The sequence below is a fragment of the Hemiscyllium ocellatum genome, chromosome 22 (assembly GCF_020745735.1).
Source record: "Hemiscyllium ocellatum isolate sHemOce1 chromosome 22, sHemOce1.pat.X.cur, whole genome shotgun sequence".
NCBI classification, from domain to species: Eukaryota; Metazoa; Chordata; class Chondrichthyes; order Orectolobiformes; family Hemiscylliidae; genus Hemiscyllium; species Hemiscyllium ocellatum.
The window spans coordinates 50312331-50336488 of NC_083422.1; the positions used below are offsets into that span (position 1 = coordinate 50312331).

Below are 24158 nucleotides of genomic sequence, written 5' to 3' on the forward strand. Positions count from 1 at the left end.
TGGGAAAAATGTGTTCACACCCATAGGTGATGCCAAAAATGATTGTGATGTAGAATCTTAGTTTCCAAGTCTCTCAGGTTTAAATCTGTATAAATGGGAAATTTCTGTCCTGTAGTTTAAATCAAATTGGCCACTGAATAATGTTTAGATAATGTTGGTCTTGACATGTTATAATAGGCTTAAAATGTAAAATTTTGTTCTGATCCCTTGAGTCACTCACTGGGAATTTAATGGTGATTTCTCCTGGAATCGTAACACTAGTTAATCTGCGTGTAACTCATCAAATCTAACACAGAGTCACTTTGATCTAAAGGTTTGCTTTTTGACTTGTTTAAGACTGTCAAATATTGACGAGAGTCAAAAGACTTATTCTTTCTTTACATCTGTCTAGAAATTTATAGGTGTTTTTAAACCGAAAAATGAAGAACCATATGGTCACCTGAACCCTAAATGGACCAAGTGGCTACAGAAACTATGCTGCCCGTGCTGCTTTGGCAGAGACTGTCTCGTTCTTAATCAGGGCTATCTCTCAGAGGCTGGGGCCAGTCTGGTGGACCAGAAACTGGGACTTAACATAGTACCAAGGACTAAGGTAGGATGCTGGACTCCATGCTTGAAATCCTTTCCCCTCCCCAAAGCTTGAACCTATGCCTATGACACAACTCCACAGTGATGGACAGCACTCCAGTGACTGTCTGAGTCTTTAATTGCACAACACCTGGTCCTATCCTTGCTCAGAAAGCTACATGCAACCACTTGAGATCAAATTAACTTCTTTCTCCCCGGTCACACTCCATCTGATAAGTATGGAACCTTGAGCAGTGCTGGTCTCTACATTTTAGATACCCCACAGCTATCCAGATGAGCCACTGAATAGACCAAGCAATGGATGAGCTTGGTGCTGCTTTGTGGAAGGTCAGTACCTGTGGCTCAGGTTGGTTGCTGTTATGTTGTGTTGTCAGATGCCCTAGCAGTATCTGGTTGTTTAAAAGCCATGGTCAATCATATTATATTGCTGACTTTTGTTGTGTGGATCTGTGTCTATCATCTCCCTGTGGTAAGAGTTTTGGTCCTGCCTCTGTTGCAAAATAGCATTTCAAAATAATTTCCAACAGGAAGACAAACTGTTGGGCAAGTAACTGTAGTTCAGTGGGGATGGTTTCACTCATCCCTTAAAACAGGGGAGATGTTTCAAAGTGTACAAGCTCTTTTGCTCCAATTTGTTTCATTTTATTTACCTTAACACCAGGTATATTTTCAGTCATGTAGATCCTGTTCTCCAGAAATGGCTTTCCACGTTTCTTCTTCTTCCTTCCTCACTTCAAGATTACTCTTCAACCTCATGTTTTAATCAGTGCCTTTTAATTTTGCTCCTTTTAGATTGGGGGTGTCTGTTTTGTGATTGTAAGTGTTTGTGCATTTTGGGGTTTTTCCTTGCATTTCCGGGCAATTTTGTTTCTGCTTTTAAAAAAAAGGAAGTTGAATATTATACAATTCCAACCTGATGAGTGCAGTGGCTGAGTAGGTTACATGCAGAACCCTGCCTGACTTGAACAGGGGGTGTCCCAAAGCAGCATTAATGTGCAATTGCTTTACTCTGTAACAATGAGTTTAATATTCCCACCTCTCAAACTCTCCAAAGGTGCAACTTTACTTTATTCCAGGTGGAAGGAGACTTGACACTCAGCAAAGTAGTATCGCCATAGTGATCATTCAAAGTTTGCAATTAATGTAGGGCATTCCCAAAAATAGGACTGAGAACTGTGCTAAAATGTATTGAGCTGCATTGAGAGTGAAGGCTGCATTTTTCTTAACTCTGTGATTCTCTCTATAGGTGGTCTATTTGGCAAGTGAGACTTTTAACTACAGTGCAATTGATCGGGTGAAATCCAGAGGGAAGAAACTGGCTCTTGAGAAAGTGCCAAAAGTTGGGCAACGGTTTCACAGGATTGGTTTACCTCCTAAGGTACTAGATACTAATTAATGTCATTGTTTTTAATCCCTTTCTGACCTCATCACTCCACCCCAAATCTCAGTCTGTGGTCACTTGTCCTGATGTCTCCTCCTGTAGCATTATTAATACTTACGGTAGCTTGGGATATTTTTCTACATTAATGATACAATGTAGATTATATTCAGCTGCTTGCACCATAAGGTCTGAAATTCCTTTCCTAAAATTCTCCGTCTCTCCGTTCCTCCTTTAAAAAGATTTTATAACCTACGTAGTTATCCAAATGGTTGGCCAACTCCCCAATATCATCTTATTTGACTCAGAACCACTCATCTCTCTCCACTGCCCACCAAATCCATCCATCCATCTATTTACGATTCCAGAATAGAAAGGCACAGCGTAACAGCTCCACTGCTGTCTTGGCTACTATAACTGAACATAGGACTGGAAACCAAGGGCTGTTTATATTGTGTCCTGAGACAGATACAGTTCAGTAACCCTGCTATTATTGTACAAAGAGATGCCGAATTCTTGCATTATATTCTGTCTCCATACTTACCCGTGTGGAGGTTGGTCCCTGTCAACTACAGCCAATTGACATGCGGTGGTGGGAGGTGGAAGCAAGTGATGTAGAAACTTCACAATGTCACAATGACCTACATTTGTTCTGTTGTTTGGAAGTGGAGAGGGCAATTTTCTCAATGTTTTTGGAGAGGGAGTGTGCAGTGTTCAGTGGCAAAATTGAGCCTTCTGTCACATGAATGCTGAAGGACATGGTATCTAATGAACTTTGCATCGTAAGTAATTGTTAACCATTAAATTAGATTATGGCCTTTTGTATTCATTTTAAGTCCATTTATATTAATTAGTTATCATGTCAGTTGTAACCTTAATGGTTCCATTGAGGGGTTGTGGTCCCCAATGAGCATTTGCTCATGATATTAGTGTTAACAGCACTATATTTGGGCCCTTCTCTTCAAACTCCACAAACTTACTTCTACCCTCAATCTTATCGCATCTACATACCTTTCTATTCCTTCTATGTATCCAACTTCAGTTTAGAGTCTCTGTGATATTCCTGTCAAATTGTGGTAGCAAAGTCTACAGTCTAACCAGTCTTTTCTGGTGAAAATTCTTACGGCCTCTAGTTGTGGTCTTGACTACAAATAGAAGCATTTTTCACATCTATCATCTTACTCTGTCCAAAGGACAAAGCACAGACTTGTTTAATCTTTTCTGATTGAGTGAAAAAGCTCTCCATTTTGTTGTCATTCCAGTGAATTCTTTTTTTTTGCATTTTCTAATAGATAAAGACAACAAGCTATTGATATGATCACAAAACAATTGTCCAGTGTAAATGAGTTACAATAATGCATGCTTTTCCCCCATACTCCTTTTCAGGTTGGTTCCTTCCAGTTGTTTGTAGAAGGTTATAAAGACGCAGATTACTGGTTGCGGAGGTTTGAAGCAGAGCCCTTGCCTGAAAAAACCAATCGCCAGCTGCAACTGCAATTTGAACGGCTTGTTGTTCTGGACTACATCATCAGGAACACAGGCCAGTATGCATGGCACATTGTCAATTTCCTGTCCTCTTCCAAAGGGGTTAACCCCTTGTTAGAGATGCACTTCCAACAAGGCCACTGACTGCCTTGCTTCTGATGCTTTGTCGAAGGGCCATTCTTTGTGTGTTTGTATATGTGCATGTACATGCTCGGCGCAAGTGCCATTGACAGTTTTCTTCCTTGACCATTAGGATATTGGGAACTGCAGTTCCCTTGCAGGACTGGTTTGGACTTCATACATTTACTCCAACGTCTCAAGTCACCCTGAAGTTTTGAGGTCTTGGACATACTTGCAGTTTGAACAGGAGGATTAGTGATATTAATGGAGTGAGGTCTCCATTTGACCTGGAAAGCTGGAAGTGCCAGCAGGTTGGCCAGCATCTGCAAAAGAGAGATCAACATTTTTTTGGTGGAAGGTTAGAGGTTATTGGATAAGATTCGCAATTTCCCTTAGCTGTTCCCCGATGCCTAGGAAATCAGTGGTGGTCACTTATCTTTGCATTCCACTTAGAAACTGGGCTCCTGTGCAGATATTGGACGTGCACTGCTCCTGACGAGGATGCAGCCTTGTCAAATTGCCTTCATTGTATCTTTTGGGCCTTTCGTAACTTGACCCAGAGTAGACATTAAACGCACTGGCCTACACTGGTTAGCACTGCTGCATCACAGCACCAGGGTCCCAGGTTCGATTCCAGCCCCGGGCGACTGTCTGTGGAGTTTGCATATTCTCCCCATGTCCGTGTGGTTCTCCTCCCACAGTCCAAAGGCGTGCAGGTCAAGTGAATTGGCCATGCTTAGTTGCCCATAGTGTTAGGTGCATTAGTCAGAAGGAAATGGTTCTGGGTGGGCTACTCTTCGGAGGGTCGGTGTGGGCTGGTCGGGCTGAAGGGCCTGTTTTCACACTGTAGGGAATCCAAATCTATAATTCCTGGGGCATGGTTATTATTTCACCAATTCAATTGTATTTCTTTAGAGTAGTCAGAGTTCCTGCAACTTCGTGTTGTTTCATTTAAGAATGCTCAAATGTTATCCTCTGGCTTCTGAAGTGTAGTCTTAAGGCTGCATGACTGTTCAATATTGTGAACCTTTTATGATATCCTCTGTTTCCCTTTCCAGGCCAGGTAAGTTACTGGTTTCCTTCCAGTAAAGACTAGAGCAAATGCTGTTGAATGTGTTTCAGTAGACACAGTAGATGATAAGGAGACAAAGATGATTAAAAATAAATGGGTATACGTTTGTAGCAATGTTCTCATTAATGAGGTGAACTGAGTTTGTGTGTAAATGTTCAGCTTTAGCCCTGAGAGAGCATGATAAGTTTGAGGGAAGTATCTACAAGCTTTCTTGCCAAGTTGCCAAAGAAAAGTCTTTTTTGCAAAGCTCAGTGGATAAATTTCAGTCTAATGTACTGAACCAGACAAACCGTGGAAGTTGTGGTTCCTGGTTGTTTGATTCTGAGCTGATTGGTTTTGGTATGGGTGAGTTGTTTCAATTGGCATCAGTGCTGTACCTTGAGTTTGGGAGAGCAAGGGAACAAAGTGTAAGTTATGGGAGTGTGGAGTTGATAAACAAATGTTTCATCACAAATTCATTCTTTCCACAGATCGAGGTAATGATAATTGGCTGATCAAATACGACTGTCCGATGGATAGTGGCAGCTCAAAGGTGAGCAGAACTGCTTTCCAGCATATTTAGAGCTAGGATTTTTGTCTGTAGAAATATGTTCATTCTACGGAGCCATGCATTAAAGCCATGTTCCTTTTAATGAAGTTATATTTCTATTACTCATGCAAATTTTGATTTTTGGTGTTATCCATTTATGAGGTAGCAGTACTTTTGGAACCTTTACCTTTGTGAAATTCAAAGAACAAAGAACAGTATCGCACAGAAATAGGCCCTTCGGCCCAACAAGTCTGTGCTGATACATGATACCTTCTAAACTAAAAACCTTTTGCTTCTTTGCGGTCCATTTATCTCTTTCTTGCCTATTCATATGTCTGAGCTGAAAATGTGTTGCTGGTTAAAGCACAGCAGGTCAGGCAGCATCCAAGGAACAGGAAATTCGACGTTTCGGGCCAGAGCTCTTCATCAGGAATGAGGAGAGGGTGCCAGGCAGGCTAAGATAAAAGGTAGGGAGGAGGGACTTGGGGGAGGGGCGATGGAGATGTGATAGGTGGAAGGAGGACAAGGTGAGGGTGATAGGCCGGAGTTGGGGGGGGGGGCGGGGGGGCGGGTGCGGAGGGGTCAGGAAGAAGATTGCAGGTTAGGAAGGTGATGCTGAGTTTGAGGGATTTTTTTTTTTAGATTAGACTTACAGTGTGGAAACAGGCCCTTCGGCCCAACAAGTCCACACCGACCCGCCGAAGCGAAACCCACCCATACCCCTACATTACCCCTTACCTAACACTACGGGCAATTTAGCATGGCCAATTCACCTAACCCGCACATCTTTGGACTGTGGGAGGAAACCGGAGCACCCGGAGGAAACCCACGCAGACACGGGGAGAACGTGCAAACTCCACACAGTCAGTCGCCTGAGTCGGGAATTGAACCCGGGTCTTCAGGCGCTGTGAGGCAGCAGTGCTAACCACTGTGCCACCGTGCCGCCCACAAGGCGGGGGGGAGGGGAAATGAGGAAACTGGAGAAATCGGAGTTCATCCCTTGTGGTTGGAGGGTTCCCAGGCGGAAGATGAGGAGCTCTTCCTCCAGGTGTCGTGTTGCCATGGTCTGGCAATGGAGGAGGCCAAGGACCTGCATGTCCTCGGTGGAGTGGGAGGGAGAGTTAAAATGTTGAGCCACGGGGTGTTTGGGTTGGTTGGTCCAGGCGTCCCAGAGGTGTTCCCTGAAGCATTCCGCAAGTAGGCGGCCAGTCTCCCCAATATAGAGGAGGCCACATCGGGTGCAGCGGATGCAATAGATGATGTGTGTGGAGGTGCAGGTGAATTTGTGACAGATATGGAAGGATCCCTTGGGGCCTTGGAGAGAAGTAAGGGAGGAGGTGTGGGCGTAAGTTTTGCATTTCCTGCGGTTGCAGGGGAAGGTGTCGGGAGTGGAGGTTGGGTTGGTGGGGGGTGTGGACCTGACGAGGGAGTCGCGAAGGGAGTGGTCTTTGCGGAACGCTGATAGGGGAGGGAAATATATCCCTGGTGGTGGGGTCCGTTTGGAGGTGGCGGAAATGAGGGCGGATGATACGCTGTATACGGAGGTTGGTGGGGTGGTAGGTGAGAACCAGTGGGGTTCTGTCTTGGTGGCGGTTGGAGGGGCGGGGCTCAAGGGCGGAGGAGCGGGAAGTGGAGGAGATGCGATGGAGGGCATCGTTGATCACGTCTGGGGGGAATCTGCGGTCCTTGAAGAAGGAGGCCATCTGGGCTATACGGTATTGGAACTGGTCCTCCTGGGAGCAGATGCGGCGGAGACGAAGGAATTGGGAATATGGGATGGCGTTTTTACAGGGGGCAGGGTGGGAGGATGTGTAGTCCAGGTAGCTGTGGGAGTCAGTCGGTTTATAGTAGATGTCTGTGTTGAGTCGGTTGCCTGAGATAGAAATGGAAAGGTCTAGGAAGGGGAGGGAGGAGTCTGAGACAGTCCAGGTGAATTTGAGGTCGGGATGGAAGGTGTTGGTAAAGTTGATGAACTGTTCAACCTCCTCGTGGGAGCACGAGGCAGCGCCGATAGTCATCGATGTAGCGAAGGAAAAGGTGGGGGGTGGTGCCAGTGTAGTTGCGGAAGATGGACTGTTCCACATATTCTACAAAGAGACAGGCATAGCTGGGGCCCATGCGGGTGCCCATGGCAACTCCTTTAGTTTGGAGGAAGTGGGAGGATTGGAAAGAGAAGTTATTCAGGGTGAGGACCAGTTCAGTCAGTCGAAGGAGGGTGTCAGTGGAAGGGTACTGGTTGGTGCAGCGGGAAAGGAAGAAGCGGAGGGCTTTGAGTCCTTCGTGATGGGGGATGCGGGTGTACAGGGACTGGATGTCCATCGTGAAGATAAGGCATTGGGGACCGGGGAAGCGAAAATCATGGAGGCGGTGGAGGGTGTGGATGGTGTCCTGAACGCAGGTGGGGAGTTCTTGGACTAAAGGGGACAGAACCGTGTCGAGGCACGCGGAGTTGGGTTCGGTGGGGCAGGAGCAGGCTGAGATAATGGGTTTGTGGATTTTGGGCAGGAGATAGAAACGGGCGGTGTGGGTTTGTGGGACTATGAGGTTGGAGGCGGTGGATGGAAGATCCCCTGAGGTGATGAGGTTATGGATGGTCTGGGAGATGATGGTTTGCTGGTGGGAGGTGGGGTCATGGTCAAGAGGGCAATAGGAGGAGGCATCCGCGAGCTGGCGTTTGGCCTCAATGGTATAAAGGTCGGTGCGCCAAACTACTACCACGCCTCTCTTGTCTGCCGGTTTGATGGTGAGGATGGGGTTGGAGCGGAGGGAGTGGAGGGCTGCACGTTCTGAGGGTGAGGGGTTGGAGTGGGTGAGAGGGGTGGACAGGTTGAGTCGGTTAATGTCACGGCGGCAGTTGGCTATAAATAGATCGAGGGCGGGTAAGAGGCCAGCACGGGGTGTCCAGGTGGATGGGGTGTGTTGGAGGCGGGAGAAGGGGTCGTCAGAGGGTGGGTGGGAGTCTTGGTTGTAAACGTAGGCACGGAGGCGAAGGCGGTGGAAGAATTGTTCAATATCTCGCCGTGTGTTGAACTCATTAATCCGAGGGCATAGGGGAATGAAGGTGAGGCCTCTGCTGAGGACTAATCTTTCATCCTCAGAGAGGGGGAGGTCTGGAGGGATGGTGAAGATCCGGCAAGGCTGGGAGCTAGGACCTGGTGTGGGACTGGAGCTGGGAGTGGGGGCGGGGACAGAGATCGATGTAGGGGCAGGGTTAGACGTGGTGATGAAGCTTGGTGTGGGGGCGGGGTTAAGCGTGGGGGCAGGGTCACATGTGGTGATGGAAGTGAGCGTAGGGGCGGGGTTACCCCCCTACTATTCATATGTCTGTCAACGTGCTCCTTAAATGTTGCTTATGTATCTGCATCTGCTACCTGCTTTGGCAGCACATTCCAGGCACTTGCTTCACTATGCCTTTTAAACAAAAAACTCTAATCAACTTTGTGAGATAGGACCTTTCCCATGCAAAGCCATGCTGCTTATTGCTAATAACTCATTATTTTCCTAAATGTTAGTAAATCCTATCCTCTAATAGTCTTCTCCAACAGTTCCCCTACCACTGAAGTAAGGCAGAGCTGCCTATAATTTCTTAGTTTCACCTTAATGCTCTCCTTGAACAAAAGCACACTGGTGGTTATTCTGCTGTCCTCTGGTACCTCCCCTGTGGCTAATGAAGATACAAAGATATCATTTAAGGCCCCAGCAATTTCTTTACCTGCCTCCAGCAGCATTCTGGGATCGATCCCATACGATCCTTGTCTACCTTTTCGAAACACCCAAATTCATCTTTTTCTTTTATTGACATGACCTAGAGTATCAACATAGCCATCGTGTGACTTGCCATCTTAAGAACTACCATCTCCTTTGTGAATGCTGATGTAAAGTATTTGTGAAGGACCTCACCTGCTTCATCTCGCTCCGGCATAAATTCCCTCCCTTGACTTGAATAGACCTACCCTTTCGGCGAAAGTGAGGACTGCAGATGCTCGAGATAAGCGTGGAGAGTGTGGTGCTGGAAAAGTGCAGCAGGTCAGGCAGCATCCGAGGAGCAGAAGAGTCGACGTTTTGGGCAAAAGCTCATCAGGAAGGGCTTTTGCCCGAAATGTCGACTGTTCAAAGACATTTTATAGCCCTTTTTAGCCTTCCTGATTCCTTGTTTGAGTTCTTTAAGCAGGATAAACCAGTGATTGTCATCTATAATTGAAAGTAGAGATGGTTAGAGTTGCAAGAAGAAGAAATACCATGCCTTGCATTTCTAAAATAAGGAATGAACTTAACAGAATCTGGAGATCTCCCACAGCCCATCTCTTTGGAATGAATCAGTTTGCTGATCTTGATCTGTTTTTGGAGCCCTCAGTCTGTTGGGAGCATGTGATGATACTCTAGCTCCACTACCCTCCTAGACCATCACAAAAATCAAAGATTTAATCAATTTACCCAAATTTTGTCTGATGAACTGGTGTAAACAGGAAACACTGACCAGGTTTATGTCCTGAATAATAAACTACTATTTAATACAAATAAGTCTGCTCCAACCATGAGGAAACAATTTGAATTCTAAACTCTACATCTCCTTAAACTTGAACAAACTTGTGCAGACAGTCAAAGACAGACCTAAGAATCGTGCATGTTATGGATGGAGAAAAGAAATTAAGGGAGCATTGTTTATTAGCACCTGTCCACAACTCTCAGTGATGTGTCCATTTATTCCTTTCAAGACCTTCTGGTCTTTCCAAGTGGAGACAGGACATTAGGTAGTGTAATTATTCAGTGTCTCAGTCACTTGTCAGAGGCAGCAACTTACAGCCAAATGGTGAGTGAGAATAGCTAGCTATCTTCTAATTCTTTGTTACTTGTCTGCAAAGGGATTTTATTGAGTCTGGGGGATTTCTCCTCTAATGTTAACACACTGGCTCCTGGACAGTTGGATAGTTTAACATAGATGTATAATCATGCTCTTTACTCCTGACTCTCCCAACTGGTCCCAATCAGCAGGCTTTCTTGAGGCAAAACGCACACCCCTCGTTCCCTTGATTCTTCAGCTTCTCTCCACAACACCCCCAGACACCTCCACCCCAAAACCACTGCTTGACAAATGCAACAATGTAAATACAACTCATAATGAACTCACTGACTTGTTTCAAAACTACAACACCTTATTTCACAGCTTCCTTAATTTAAAGCAGTTTCCTATTCCCATTTTGATCCACAGTCCAAAAGGAAAATAAAGGGCCTTCTGAAGAAGGGTCACTGGAGCTGAAAAGTTAACTTTAACTTCTTTCCACAGATGCTGCTGAGATTTTCCAGCAAATTCTGTTTTTCTTTCACGTTTCGAGCAGCTGCAGTTCTTTCAGTTTTAAAAGGATCTGGTCTTTCCATGTGCTTTCTTACAGGAGAATGACTGGGTTGTAGTGAAAGAGCCTGTTATAAAGATTGCAGCAATAGACAATGGTTTGGCATTCCCTCTGAAGCACCCAGACTCATGGAGAGCCTGTGAGTAAAGTTAAATTCCGATATCTTGCAAAGCAGAATTTTATAAAACTTTTAAAATTCCTGTGTCTTGTGTTTAACTTTTGACTTTGGGTTTTGACCTCAGAGTATGTGGCAAATGGCAACTGATCAGACAGATGTATGAACAGCGAGTTTTGAGAAGATTTGTAGCTCAGGTTGAGGTTCTGGATGTAAGTTTGTGCACTGAGCTGGAAGGTTTGTTTTCAGACATTTCATCACCATACAAAGTAACCTCATCAGTGAGCCTCTGGTAAGCACTGGTGGTATGACCCGCTTTTTATTTATATGTTTAGGTTTTCCTTATGTTGGTGATTTTTCTCTGGGGTGGTAAATGGGATCTAAGTCAACGTGTTTGTTGATTAGTTCTGGTTCGAGTGCCATTCTTCTAGGAATTCTCACGCATGTCTCTGTTTGGATTGTCCTAGGATGGATATGTTGTCCCAGTTGAAGTGGTGTCCTTCTTCATCTGTATATATAGATACTAGTGAGAGTGGGTCATGTCTTTTTGTGGCTAGTTGATGTTCATGTATCCTGGTGGCTAGTTTTCTGCCTGTTTGCCCAATGTAGTGTTTGTTACAGTCCTTGTACGGTATTTTGTAAATGACATTAGTTTTGCTTGTTATCTGTATAGGGTCTTTCAAGTTTATTAGCTGCTGCTTTAGAGTGTTGGTGGGTTTGTGGGCTACCATGTTGCCAAGGGGTATGAGTAGTCAGGCAGTCATTTCTAAGGTGCCTTTGATATAGGGGAGAGTGGCTAGGTTAAGACGCATACACCAAGCGCCACCAACTTCATCAGCAAGTACTATCGTCAAGTTAGTGGACCTATGCCTTACCACCCACTTCACCTTCAACAACAAAACCTACAGACAAACCAACAGAACGCCCATGGGATCTCCGATATCGGGGTTCTTTCCAGAGGCAGTAATGCAGAGACTCGAACAAACAGCTCTGCCAAACATCCAACCCAAACTATGGGTCCGCTATGAGGATGATGCCGTTGTCATCTCGAAATGAAACAAACTAGAGGAAATCTTCAATACTCTTACAGGCTTATAATTCACTAAAGAGGAGGAAAACAACAAGGAATTGCCATTCCTAAAGGTCACAGTAGAACGATCAGCCAATGGGGAACTTCAAACCAGCGTCTACAGCAATCATCCCAACATCCACAAACGAAACTGCATTAGAACATTATTTCAATGAGGAACCACGAAGCGCAGAGGAAAATCACCTATATAGTGTATTCAAAAAGAACAGGTACCCAATGAACACAGTCCACTGATTTCTCAGCTGACAAAACAAGTCCAGGTACTCTAGCCACTCTCCCCTATATCAAAGACATCTCTGAAATGACTGCCAGACTACTCAGACCCCTTGGCATCATGGTAACCCACAAACCCATCAACACACTGAAACAGCAGTTAATGAAGTTGAACTTGAAAGACCCTATACAGACAACAAGCAAAACTATTGTAATTTACAAAATACCTTGCGTGAACTGGATCAAACACAAACAGGCAGAAAACTAGTCATCGGGGTACGTGAACATCAACTAGCCACAAAAAGACATGACCCACTCTCTCTCGTATTTTTGCATACAAATGGGGAAGGACAGTACTTCGACTGGGACAACGCATCCATCCTAGAACAAGCCAGAGACACATGCAAGAATTCCTAGAAGCATGGCATTCCAACCAGAACACTATCAACAAGCACATTGACCTAGACCCCATTTACCACCCCTGAAGAAAATGAACGGACGTGGCATCATCACAGGAAATTACATCACCAACCCAAGGAAATCTAAACACAAACGAAACCAGCCTTACCACTAGTGCTTTACCAGAGGCTCACTGATGATGTTACCTAGTATCATGATGAAACGTCTGAAAACGAACCTTCCAGCTCAGCGTGCAAACTTGCATCCAGACATATGAACAGTTGAAAAGTGTCAGGTGTGTTCTTGGGGCTTGAATAGAGATTGTTTGAAATTTTTGTGCAGTGGATTATTCCAAAATGTATACCTTATCATCAGGCACTGGAGCTGAATACCAAGAAACAGCAGGAGCAGTTCTGACAGACATTTAAAGAAAAATGGATTATAACCGATCCAACCAAGTATTTGTACATTATCAGGGCTCACACCTTTAGAACCCTGGAGCTTTATAAATAGATCAGAATCTTGGTTGCCTTCCTCTCCTGAACCTCTGTGTACTATGCGAGGGTGTTGGAGGTAGTGGACATGTGTTGATTTGGGCTGTTTGAGTATTGAAACTTCCACATGCCCCAACCACTAAATACAAGAGAATGTTTTCAAGAAATGGGAAGAAGTTTTTTTTAGCAATGCTTCTCTTCTTTTGCAGATCCTTTTTACTGGGCCTGGCTGCCTCAAGCAAAGATTCCATTTTCCCAGGAAATTAAGGACCTTGTTCTTCCTAAAATTTCTGACCCAAACTTTGTAAAAGATTTGGAAGAGGACCTTTACGAGCTCTTCAAGGTTAGCGATCTGAACACACATTTCATAATTTACAGGCTCTGATTAGGAGGTCCTTGTGAGGCGGAATTGAATGGGCTGCTTTTTGAAGGCTAGCCAGTTTTTATGGCTGTGGAGCTAAATTTCAGGAACTCAGCAACACTCTTTCTCACACTCCTGACTATAGTTCTTGCTGTTGCTTTCAGTGCAGTGACACTGACATCCCATAAATGAATTAAACAAAAAGGGACAATCATTTAATGACAGTGAAATTTTCATTTCCATCTTCCCTAGACCAAGTGGGTAGTCCTGCAGTTTGAATTTATTTGCAGTATTAAAGTGAATGCATATTGTACATGAGATCAGAGTAAGGATTGGTGGTAGGTGTTGGTAATAAGAGGCACTTAGAGTGATGAATTGAAATGTGTCTCCATTTTGACAACGTGCACAATATTGAAAAACGCTATGGTGTAGCCTTCTCAGATATAGAATAGTATCACAATTCCTTGGTATCTCACTTTACTAAGTTGGTGGGGTGTGCAAAGAAAATGCTGTAGTGTCTGAACACATAGGCAGAGAACAGCTTGTCTATGTTTTGAGTAGCAAAGATAGCACTTTCCTGCTCCTACCGTATCTTCAGTTATTACAGCCCCAATCTCTTGCACTCAGATCACAGCAACAAAGTACAAGAGGGGCTGTTTGCTGTTTTTCACTAGTCCTAAGGTGTTAACTGGGTTGGCGTAGTTTTGTTCCCCATCTAGTCTGTATTGCATTGATTTGTTGCCCATGTCATTTGCCACGTTTCCTGGTTGTTGGTTTCTGTCTGCAGCTCTATCTTACATTGTGTCTTGACAGCAAATGAATTATACAGGCTACAGAGCAGAAACAAATTCTGTCCTCAACTGATTTGCTGTAAAATGGATTGATGTAATCATTGCTGTTATGTGGCTTGTCTGAAGACCTTGAATTCCAACTGGGGAGGGGCTGCCTCGGCAGTGAATGTTTGTTGAATGTGCAATCTTGTTCATGGCATCAGAGTTAAAGCATTTATTTCTTTCTTTTACAGAAAGATCCAGGATTTGATCGGGGGCAGTTCTACAAACAGATTTCTGTCATGAGAGGGCAGGTGAGCCACTGGGAGTTACTTGTATCCTGGGCTTGCTTGAGAGATGTCTGAAGAAAACACATCATTCTCAAAGAATACCAGTATAGCAAGGGCTTCTGAAGTACTCCGGGAGTTTGGGAAGAATGGTGCAAAACCGGAGGTTGGGGTTTGACTGCCTTTTTCTGTTCTGATCAAATGGACCAGTGCAGTTTGACTTTCTTTTTAAAGCCCCATCTAGCCATTCAAAATCAGAAATGTACCTGCTATCTGCAATTTAATTGTCCTGATCACTCTGCGTCCCTGTTTTGGGGTTCATCCACCCTAATGACCTTGTGTTCTTCCTCCTTTTTCCCCCCCAAAGTAGACCCTCCATTTCTTCCTCTGGATCATGAAGATGATCAGCCCAAGGTGGGAGTTCAGACTTGGGCTATCAAAGTGGTCATGTATTAGTGGGAGGAAGGCTCACCCTTGCTCCTTCCTCAAGTCCTTTCTGAATTGGCTTGTGTGGGTGGCACCAGGAACCTTTCTCATGTGCAATAATGAATGGATGGCTTTCAGTGGGTGAGAAACTGAAACTGAATCCAGGTGATACCCATTGTGCATCCATTCTCATTTTGTCCAGCTAAAAGGAGGAAGGAGCAGTGCTAGTTTCTTTGTCATTTATAATCAAGAGGCCTGCACTTGTAATCCAGAGAGTGTAGGTTCAATTCCCCACCATAGCTCAGATTTTGAATTCAGTTTGTTTAACAAGATTCTGGAAGTTATTTCAACACTCAAGAGGGAGAATGATTGAAGAGTTTGATGTGAAGAAGGCTTGTGTTTGATAGTGAGGAAGATTCATCCCGTCCTCGCTGTTTGCCCAATCCATTTATAATACAACTTTGACGACTTTGTTTCTGTGAATCAAGAACAGCCCTTAAAATGTTGAACTTGGTTCTACAAACCGTTTCTGTCAGGATGTGCATCAAATTCTTGCATTGCCAGATGCCAGGTGACATCTGGAATTGAAATTACTATTTTTATATTTAGAATGTTACCATTGCTACACACTCTCAAAATAAAAACAAGGGTATTCGTTATTTGCACAGTCAGCTAACCGTGGTAGAGTAAGTGATAGACATGCCGCTGAGCTGGAGAGTATTAAAGTCAGTCAACCTGCAAGTTTTTTTTAATTACTCCTTCACATGATGTGTATGTTTTGATAAGGCGGTCATTTGTTGCCTATCCCAGTTACTTGTGAACTGATTGCCTTGCTTGACCATTACAGCATACTGTTCAGATTCAGTGTCTGCTTTACAGACGAGCAATACATACTAGCCCAGCTGGTGATGTTCCCATCCTATGAAAGCATTTAACAAAAACACACCCTGTGGAAGTGACATGAGGTATTAGCGCTGTCACTGGATGAGTGAGTTGGAATCCTAATTTCACCACCATACAAAATGGCGAAATCAGAATTCAATTTTTAAAAAAGGAATTTAAAAAACTAATCCAATGGTGACCATGTGACCACAGTCATCAAAACCCATCTGGTTCATTAATATCCTTTAGGAAATGCAATTTGCCGTTCTTATCTGGTCTGGCCTATATACAACTCAAAACCATGGCAATATATTTGTCTCAACTTCCCTCTGGGGCAATAAGGTGTAGGCAATAAATATTTGCCAAGTCAACGATACCCATATCCCATGAACAAGTGTGCACCAGACCACACAAGGATAACAGTTTTCCTTCCCTAAAGGGCATCTGTGAACTAGATTGGTCACCTTTACTGAGAGTGGTTTTCAATTCTGCACTTATTAATGAATTTTAAATTCCACCAGCTGCAAAAGTGGGATTTGAGTTCATGTCGTCAGAAAACTATCCTGGGGCACTGAACAGTGGCACTGCATCTATTCCCTCCATGACTGATGCTCATTGGCAGCAGTGTGTACTATCTAAAAGATGCACTGTGGAAATTCACATAATATCCTTAGCACCTTCCAAACCCATGACCCCTTCCATCAGAAGGACAACAGCAGCAGATACACGGGAACACCACCACTTTCAAGTTCTCATTCAAGTCACTCACCATCCTGACTTGGAAATATATTGCCATTCCTTCACTGCTGGGTCAAAATCCTGGAATTTGCTCCCTAACATCATTGTGGATCAACCCACAGCACGTGGACTGCAGCATTCAAGAAGGTAGCTTACCTTCTCAAGGGCAACTAGGAACAGGCAACCAATGCTGGCCAGTCAGTGACACTCTTATCCCACAAATGAATAAATAAAAAATAAATAAAATCCAGTGACGCCCCAAAGTACACGCAATGTGAAGATTATCTGGGACAGCAAGGGATCAGGCTTGGCTAATGCATTTCATGATTAAATCACACAGTAACGCTTGTGTTGTCTAGGCTTGCTGTGCATGTAGAGACTGGATCAAGTTTGACTCCAATACCTGTTGAGCTGCTGAATAATCTTCCACTGCTTATCTGTCTAATCTGGCACTGGATGTGTAACCATCTGGATTAACTACTGAAACATTGCTAAATGTTCAGCTCATAGCTAGAACAGGAGAGAAAATGTCCTGCTTTAGAATTAGATGTGAAGGCTCAGTTAGGGCACTTGAGAGTTACAAGTTTGTCAGGAAAGACCTAAAGAGAGGGCTGAGAGCCAGGAGTGGACATGAGAAGTCATTGGCAGGTAGGATCGGAAAACCCTAAAACTTTCTATAGGTATATCAGGAATAAAAGAATGACTAGAGAAAGATTAGGACCAATCAAGGATAGTAGTGGGAAGTTGTGCTTGGAGTCTGAGGAGATAGGGAAAATACTAAATGAACATTTTTTGTCAATATTCACACTGGAAAAAGACAGTGTTGTCCAGAACAATACTGAGATACAGGCTACTAGACTAGACCGGATTGTTGTTTGCAAGGAGATGGTGTTATCAATTCTGGAAAATGTGAAAATAGAGCAGTCCCCTGGGTCAGATGGGATTTATCCTAGGATTCTCTGGGAAGCCAGGGAGGCGAATGCAGAGCCTTTGGCTTGATTTTTGTTGTAATTTGTCTACAGGAGTAGTGCCAGAAGGCTAAAGGATTACAAATGTTGTTCAAGAACAGGAGTAGAAACAACCCTTGTAATTATAGACCAGTGAGCCTTACTTCTGTTGTGGGTTAAGTGTTGGAAAAGGTTATAAGAGATCAGATTTATAATAGAGAGGGGAATAAGTTGATTAGAGATAGTCAACACGGTTTTGTGAAGGGTTAGGTCATGCCTCACAAACCTGATTGAAATCTTTGAGAAAGTGACCAAACAGGTGGATGAGGGTAAAGTGGTTGATGTGGTGTATATGGATTTGAGTAAGGCTTTTGATAAGGTTCCCCTGGTGGGCAATTGCACAAAATACAGAGGCATAGGATTGAGGGTGATTTAGCGGATTGGATCAGAAATTGGCTAGCTGAAAAAAGACAGAGGGTGGTGGTTGATGGGAAATGTTCATCCTGGAGTTCAGTTATTAATGGGGTACCGCAAGGATCTAATTTGGGGCCACTTTGTCATTTTTATAAATGACCTGGTTGAGGGCATAGAAGGATGGGTTGGTAAATTTGCAGATGACATTAAGATCAGTGGAGTTATGGATAGTGCTGAAGGATGTTGCAGGTTACAGAGGGACATTGATAAGCTGCAGAGTTGGGCTGAGAGGTGGCAAATAGAGTTTAATGCAGAAAAGTGAGAGGTAATTCACTTTGGAAGGATCAACAGGAATGCAGAGTACTCGGCTGATGGTAAGATTCTTGGCAGTGTGGATGTGCATGTACATAGATCCCAGGATTTATAGGGTTATTAAGAAGGCAATACAGTGTGTTAGCTTTTATTGGTAGAGGGATTGAGTTTCAAAGCCATGAGGTCATGCTGCAGCCTGTACAAAACTTCGGTGCAGTATTGCATACGGTTCTGGTCACTGCATTATTGGAAGGATGTGGAAGCTTTGGAAAGGGTTCAGAGGAGATTTACTAGGATATTGCCTGGTATGGAGCGAAGGTCTTCCCAGGAAAGGCTGATGGACTTAAGACTGTTATCATTAGATAAGGTGGTTGAGAGGTGACTTAAGAGACATAAGATAATCAGAATTAGATAGGGTGGACAGTGAGAGCCTTTTTACTCTGGTGGTGGCTAGCATGAAGGGACATAGCTTTAAATTGAGGGGTGATAGATATAGGACAGATGTTAGGTAGTTTCTTTACTGAGTAGTGGGGGTGTGGAATTCACTTCCTGCAACAGCAGTAGACTCGCCAACTTTAAGGTCATTTAAATGGTCATTGGATAAACACATGGATGAAAATGGAATAGTGTAGGATAGTTGGGCTTCGGACTGGTTCCACAGGTCAGCTCAACATTGAGGGCCGAAGGGCCTGCACTGTGCTGTAATGTTCTATGGTTTTGTTTCTCCCCCTCATTCCCTTAAGGTAGAGGTAACAGACACTGAATCAGCCTGTGAATAAGCTATCTGGTGTCAAATCTAATATTGTTAAATACCTTTGTGCTTTCTCCTTTGTTCCTTATCTCTCTTCTCTCTCTCCTTCTATAACCGCAACTCTGCCCATCACCTACCCCCTTCCTACCACCCACTTCAACCCTAGATCCTAAATCTCACACAGGCCTTAAAGGATGGAAAGTCGCCTCTGCTGCTCATCCACATCCCGCCCGTCATTGTGGAAACAACTCGAAGCCACCATCGCAGTAACGACTTGTACACACAGAGCTTCCAGAGCAGAAAGCCTTTTTTCACATGGTGGTAGCATACTGGATGCGGAAGGAGAACACCACCCCGGTGAACAGCTGGTTGGTTGAATAACCTGATAATCCTGGGCTGCTTTCCCCTCTTCAGGATGAGAACTCAGTGGACTTGTCATAGCTGGAGAGAGTGAGAGAGAGAGAGAAGCCTGCTTCGTGTTTTATCCCACGTGTGATTATTGCACAAGACTTCACTACATCTGTAAGAAATGATGTGCGAGGGGGACTATTCTGGATGATTTGCACTTAATTCCTTCACTTCTCTTCAGTCCCTCCCCAAAAAAAGCCCCAACACACTTTCTTATCCCTTAATTCCTCCTCCTCCTTCCCCACCCACCCACCCACCCAAAATTGTTCATATGTTCAAATAGTCAGGCAGGCGTTGGGTTGTCCACCCTCCACTGGACTCTTCATAGCTGCTGCAGCTGAGTTAATGTGTGGTCAGGCTGCCTACACCTGTCTTAAGAATTTGATTTATCTTCCTTTGCACTAAGATAGTTTTGGTTCAAAATGCAACCAGGTACACTTCACAGTGAGCTCTGGTTATGCTGGTCCAGGAATCTCTCGATCTGATCATGTTCCTTTCAAGTCTGCTTTGCTGTTTGTGTTTATAAGAGGAAGAGAGAAATGATGTAGAGGACTGCGATGTCAAAAGTGATGATGCTGTACTTAAGAAGAAAATCTCTGGAAGGAGGTATCACTAGCCTCAAGTTTCAGCTTGGGGAAATGGTGAGGGAAATGGGTCCACACTGAGTGCAGTCACTGTTAATGTGAACGCCAGCTGGACAAAAATGTGCTTTGCAACTTATTGAATTGGAACCTTCTGCTTTGAATCTGCAGCATGAATTTACAATTCTATATATAAAAGATTGCAGTTGTGGCTGGTACTGAAACATCTTTCCTCCTTCCCCAGCTTCCTTTGATTTCTATGTAGTGTGTTTCAGAGGGGACTTGGGGCAGTGGAAAGGGTATGCATGTAAAATGACTGTAAAGCTACATAGCCCAGTTAATTGTCAAGAAGAAATAATCTGCGATGAGAAGCCAACACAGCATGTTTTTTTTTTAAAAAAAAAGCCAAAAGAATGGTTAACACATACTTTGCACAAGGTGCAAGTAGATGTCCTCTGTACTCCGTATATCATTCGTCTGTCATTAACCATAGCACCTTGTTGAGACCCACAGGTTGCTCAGTGGATTCAGGTTTAGGCAGCTACTGCATTTCCTCTTCCCTGCTCTTCAGCCTTTACTGCATTTCTTTTTTACTTTTCTCAACTTCACCCAGTTGCACGTCTGTTTTGGACAAATGAGATGAGTCACTTTTAAGCTGAACAAACCATAAACTCCTCTTTCTCCCTCCTCAACTCCCTCCCCAAAACAACCCTGGTTTCCCTGCCTGGCTGCTTTCAAGCTGCCCGTGTGAGAGATGTCTAAACTCTAGGAGGGATGGTGGGGTGGGAGTGTAACAAAGCAATGGAGATGCAAACTTGAGGTTTTTTAAAACTTATAGTGATTGAGAGCTGACCTGTCTTAATATGTTGCTTAAAGTACAAAATTACATCTTTGACTGTTTTCAGTCCTGGTTAGACTGATTAACTGCAACTTGACTCCATTTGAGAGAAAAGGAGATCAGAGTGGTGGTCATCTTTATGGTGACCGCCCTCCGACCCCCCCCCCCCCCCCCCCCTACTATAAAGACTGCTGCTCCTAGCCTTTCGACAAAGTACGTGTGGACCTTTGCCTTCTCCGGTTCTTGCCTGGAACTGTTTCTACTGAGTTGTGTGGAGGAAGAGATACGGATACTTATTGGCCTCTTGTCACTGATCAACGTCTTGTATGGTAGCAACATGGTGTGTTCCTGCTCATTCCTGAGTTTCATTTGGGAAGTAGGATGCCTTCCAGTCACTGATCCACAGTGGGTAAGGTGTCTGTCTCATTCAGTGAGTGTAGGTAGGTGTTTCTCCCCATCACCTGAGCAGCCGCGACTTGGGTTCCTCCTGGCCACTGAGGGGTGGGTAAAATTATTGTAATTTGTTCATCCAGAAGCTCATTAAGTAGGAGCAATTATCTCTCTCAGTTCGTGGGCAGAATCAAAGCAATTTACTTGTAATCATGTGAATGGTAAGTGAATCTATTTTAACAAAGGCCTCCACTTTGAGCACACAAGGTCACAAAAAGAAAGGAAACTGCAGCGCTGGCAAGGATGGCTCTTTTGGGTTTGGTTTTTATTCGATTGTATTAATCAGAAGGCAATTTAGCGAGTGAGCTGGGCAGCTGTGTTATCTTCAATGTTGAGGTCTTTTCCCTGTTAAAACATTTAAGACTTTGAGAATATCTTGCAGCTGAGAATGTGCTGAATTTGGGATTTCTTGCTAGTTTACATGTGTACTGAGCTCTGAATTACCTGTTCACTTGCTAGGTGATGGCCTTTATTTACATAAGCCAGATCCTTGTTAAAATAATGCCTTATTTTTAAGCTATTTTGAATCTGTAGTTGCAGCTACAGTATGAACTGAAGGTTTTAACAGCGTGGTGTTCTTGGGTGTTTAAACTTAAGTCCATAAGCATGCTAGAAATTTATTTTGTTTGTGAATTGTACTTCAGCTGATTCCCTTCTGGACTTTCCAGTACCAGATTTAAAAAAAATACCAGTGCCTTCACACTCTAATGTTTGCATGTACAGTAATAAGTGCTAGATGCTGTGGAAGAATGGTTAGAGTTGAAGCCCAGGGTTAGCACATACAACCAGTCTGTCATGGGCATGGTCAGACAATCAATTCTTTCCCCTATCCACCCCTGAAGTTGCTGCCACATGTGTAAGAGGGACTCTGGCTCCAGGCAGGTTTGTCAGAAGCTGCACCTGTATTGTGGATGACTGTATATGGTAAAATACTTGAATGGTTCTTCATTCTGGTCCATTTAGGACTGATTTTAAATCGATTACCCCATGGGTTGTTATTTTCCTTGCAATAGCTGAAGTTGCATTATTATTTAATGGTTTTGAGGCGAGGAGTAGGGTTAGAAAACAATAAAGTTAAGCAAAACTTAAGCAAGTAGAGCGATTTTTAATGTTACTTTTGTAATGCATCATTTTTAACAGTTGAGGCTGATATAATTGGGGGGAGGTGATTAAAACCAACCTAGGCTAGAGAGGGCAAAACCGGTGAATTCCTGCTCCTGATCACCTGAGCAACCGTGACTACAAAGTATGGAGGTTGGTCTGAATCCTGTTGTGTTCCGACAGCTTAACAACGCACTACTTGTGGAAGTGTGTAACCATTTGGATCAGATCTTTGAGGTTACAAAAGCCATGTCTTTTGGGGAGAGTGGGTAAAGGGCAATTTCTTATACTATGGGTTCTGTTGAAGCCACATTAAAATTGTCCCTCTTGTGTGGGATTCCCACCCCTCACTGCACCTATTTTACTGAGTGCTGGAGCACAGTGAGCTACAGTCAGGCATTGCTGGGAATGATCCTTATCACTGTGATTTAGTGGTTGAGGACCCCTGTGTGTTGACTTGTGATTTTGTGGTTTTTCCTTATGGACCCCTCACATTCTGTTGGGGCAGTATTTAATAAAGAAATGCGACCCAATGAATCTGACACAACAGCTCACTTCAGTCTTACTGGCAGGAAAGTAATTTTTAAAATGGCAGATTTTACAAGTGGCATGTTAAATTGTCCTCTGTAATTTTAAAAAAAATCTCTTCCTGCAGGTCTGCAGCTACCTTAAGAACATTGTGAATTATCAAACCATTGCACCTTCATAGGTAGGGAGGCACTTCTCCTCCTTTCCCCTTTAGTCGTTGAAACATGGATATAATATTTGATTTGAATGAGGCTTGAGATTCAGTAGAAACCTCCTCTTCTCTCCAATCCCATGCCACTTACTGTCACAACCCCCACCCCATCCCTTTCTGCATTTGAGTTGCTCATTCTCTATCACCCACCTGAGTAGCATACAGAACTGAATGATTATTTTGCAGTTCCAGAGAAATGTAATAAGATAACATTTGTTTAAAGCCACAGAAATGTGTGCAAGTTGGAATACTTCAGGGCTTTTACACTAACAATGTTAATTAATAATAGTCTTTCATTGCACAAATCTCATTCCAGTCAGAATAATTATTTGCAGATAACGATCTGTAAAAATCCCATGCACATACTTCTATTACACATATAATGGCTCACTACCCGACTGAAATTTCTGTTGCAGGAGAAGATTCCAGAGGAATGCAGAATTTTGGGATCTCTTAAGTCACCAGCCCCAATTCATTTGTCAGATGATTCCTTTGAGTTAAATTGCATCTTGCATTTTCCTAGCTAACCACCAACACTGACGGTACATTGCAATAGTTTGGGTCTCGTTGCTTCTTTTGCAGTTTGTAATCTGCTTGAACAGCAATGTATTTGAGCAATTTTTAAAAAGAAAATTCACTGGAACATGAGCTGCTGACATATTTTATTTGCAATGTGTGAGTAACACTGTTTTAGGATCTGGTGAAGTAAAGTTTAGTTTGCTCTGGATGTAAATGAAAATATCAAGATAAATCTGATCACTTGATTTGCACTGTTGGTTAACTAAAATTCAAATCCCTATCACAGTCAGTCCTTAATTAACCAGTGACACTTCCTTTTTCTTTCTGCTCTTGCATTCATCAGAAATCTTTCTCACTACTCCTTCAAGCCAGTTTACAGAAATGCAAGGTGTAATGTTCTGTATAATTTTTAGGTACTGTAAACTTGGAGGTGATAGGTGCTTCACAAACTTGGCACAAAAAAAACAATAGTTTCAGGCAGAGACCTCATCCCAAAATCAGTTGTTTTCACACTTGAGGGACCTGCACAATACACTGTACGTGTTTCTATCCTGTGACTATGATCTGATGTGTTTAATCACAAGTTGCACTCATGTTTGAAGACTCAGCTCTTGCCTTTCTGTCCCACCTTTGTCAGTCTCAAATCTCTGCTCTCATTCAAATCTCAAGACTGTACTTGCTCCACCTTGATTTCTGGCAGGTTATGTTCTTGCCTCTTCGTGTTTTTGCAGCTCCAATCTGAATGGGAAATTGGAAGTGTGTGGAATCCTGTCATAGAATCCTGCCCTTAGAAATCTCAT

The 24158-nt window shown here is 43.6% G+C and overlaps 1 protein-coding gene across 1 annotated transcript in view; it reads left to right on the forward strand.

Moving 5' to 3' along the window:
* pi4k2a (phosphatidylinositol 4-kinase type 2 alpha) overlaps nt 1–23888 on the forward strand; it is a 42453-nt gene extending 18565 nt beyond the window's left edge. Inside the window, exons 2-9 of the mRNA XM_060842209.1 lie at nt 392–592; nt 1835–1966; nt 3353–3506; nt 5114–5175; nt 10563–10662; nt 13044–13177; nt 14220–14279; nt 18889–23888. Coding sequence (XP_060698192.1) covers nt 392–592; nt 1835–1966; nt 3353–3506; nt 5114–5175; nt 10563–10662; nt 13044–13177; nt 14220–14279; nt 18889–19047 — 1002 coding nt within the window. The 3' untranslated portion in view covers nt 19048–23888. The remainder of the gene's footprint in view (nt 1–391; nt 593–1834; nt 1967–3352; nt 3507–5113; nt 5176–10562; nt 10663–13043; nt 13178–14219; nt 14280–18888) is intronic.
* Nucleotides 23889–24158: the final 270 nt, after the last annotated feature.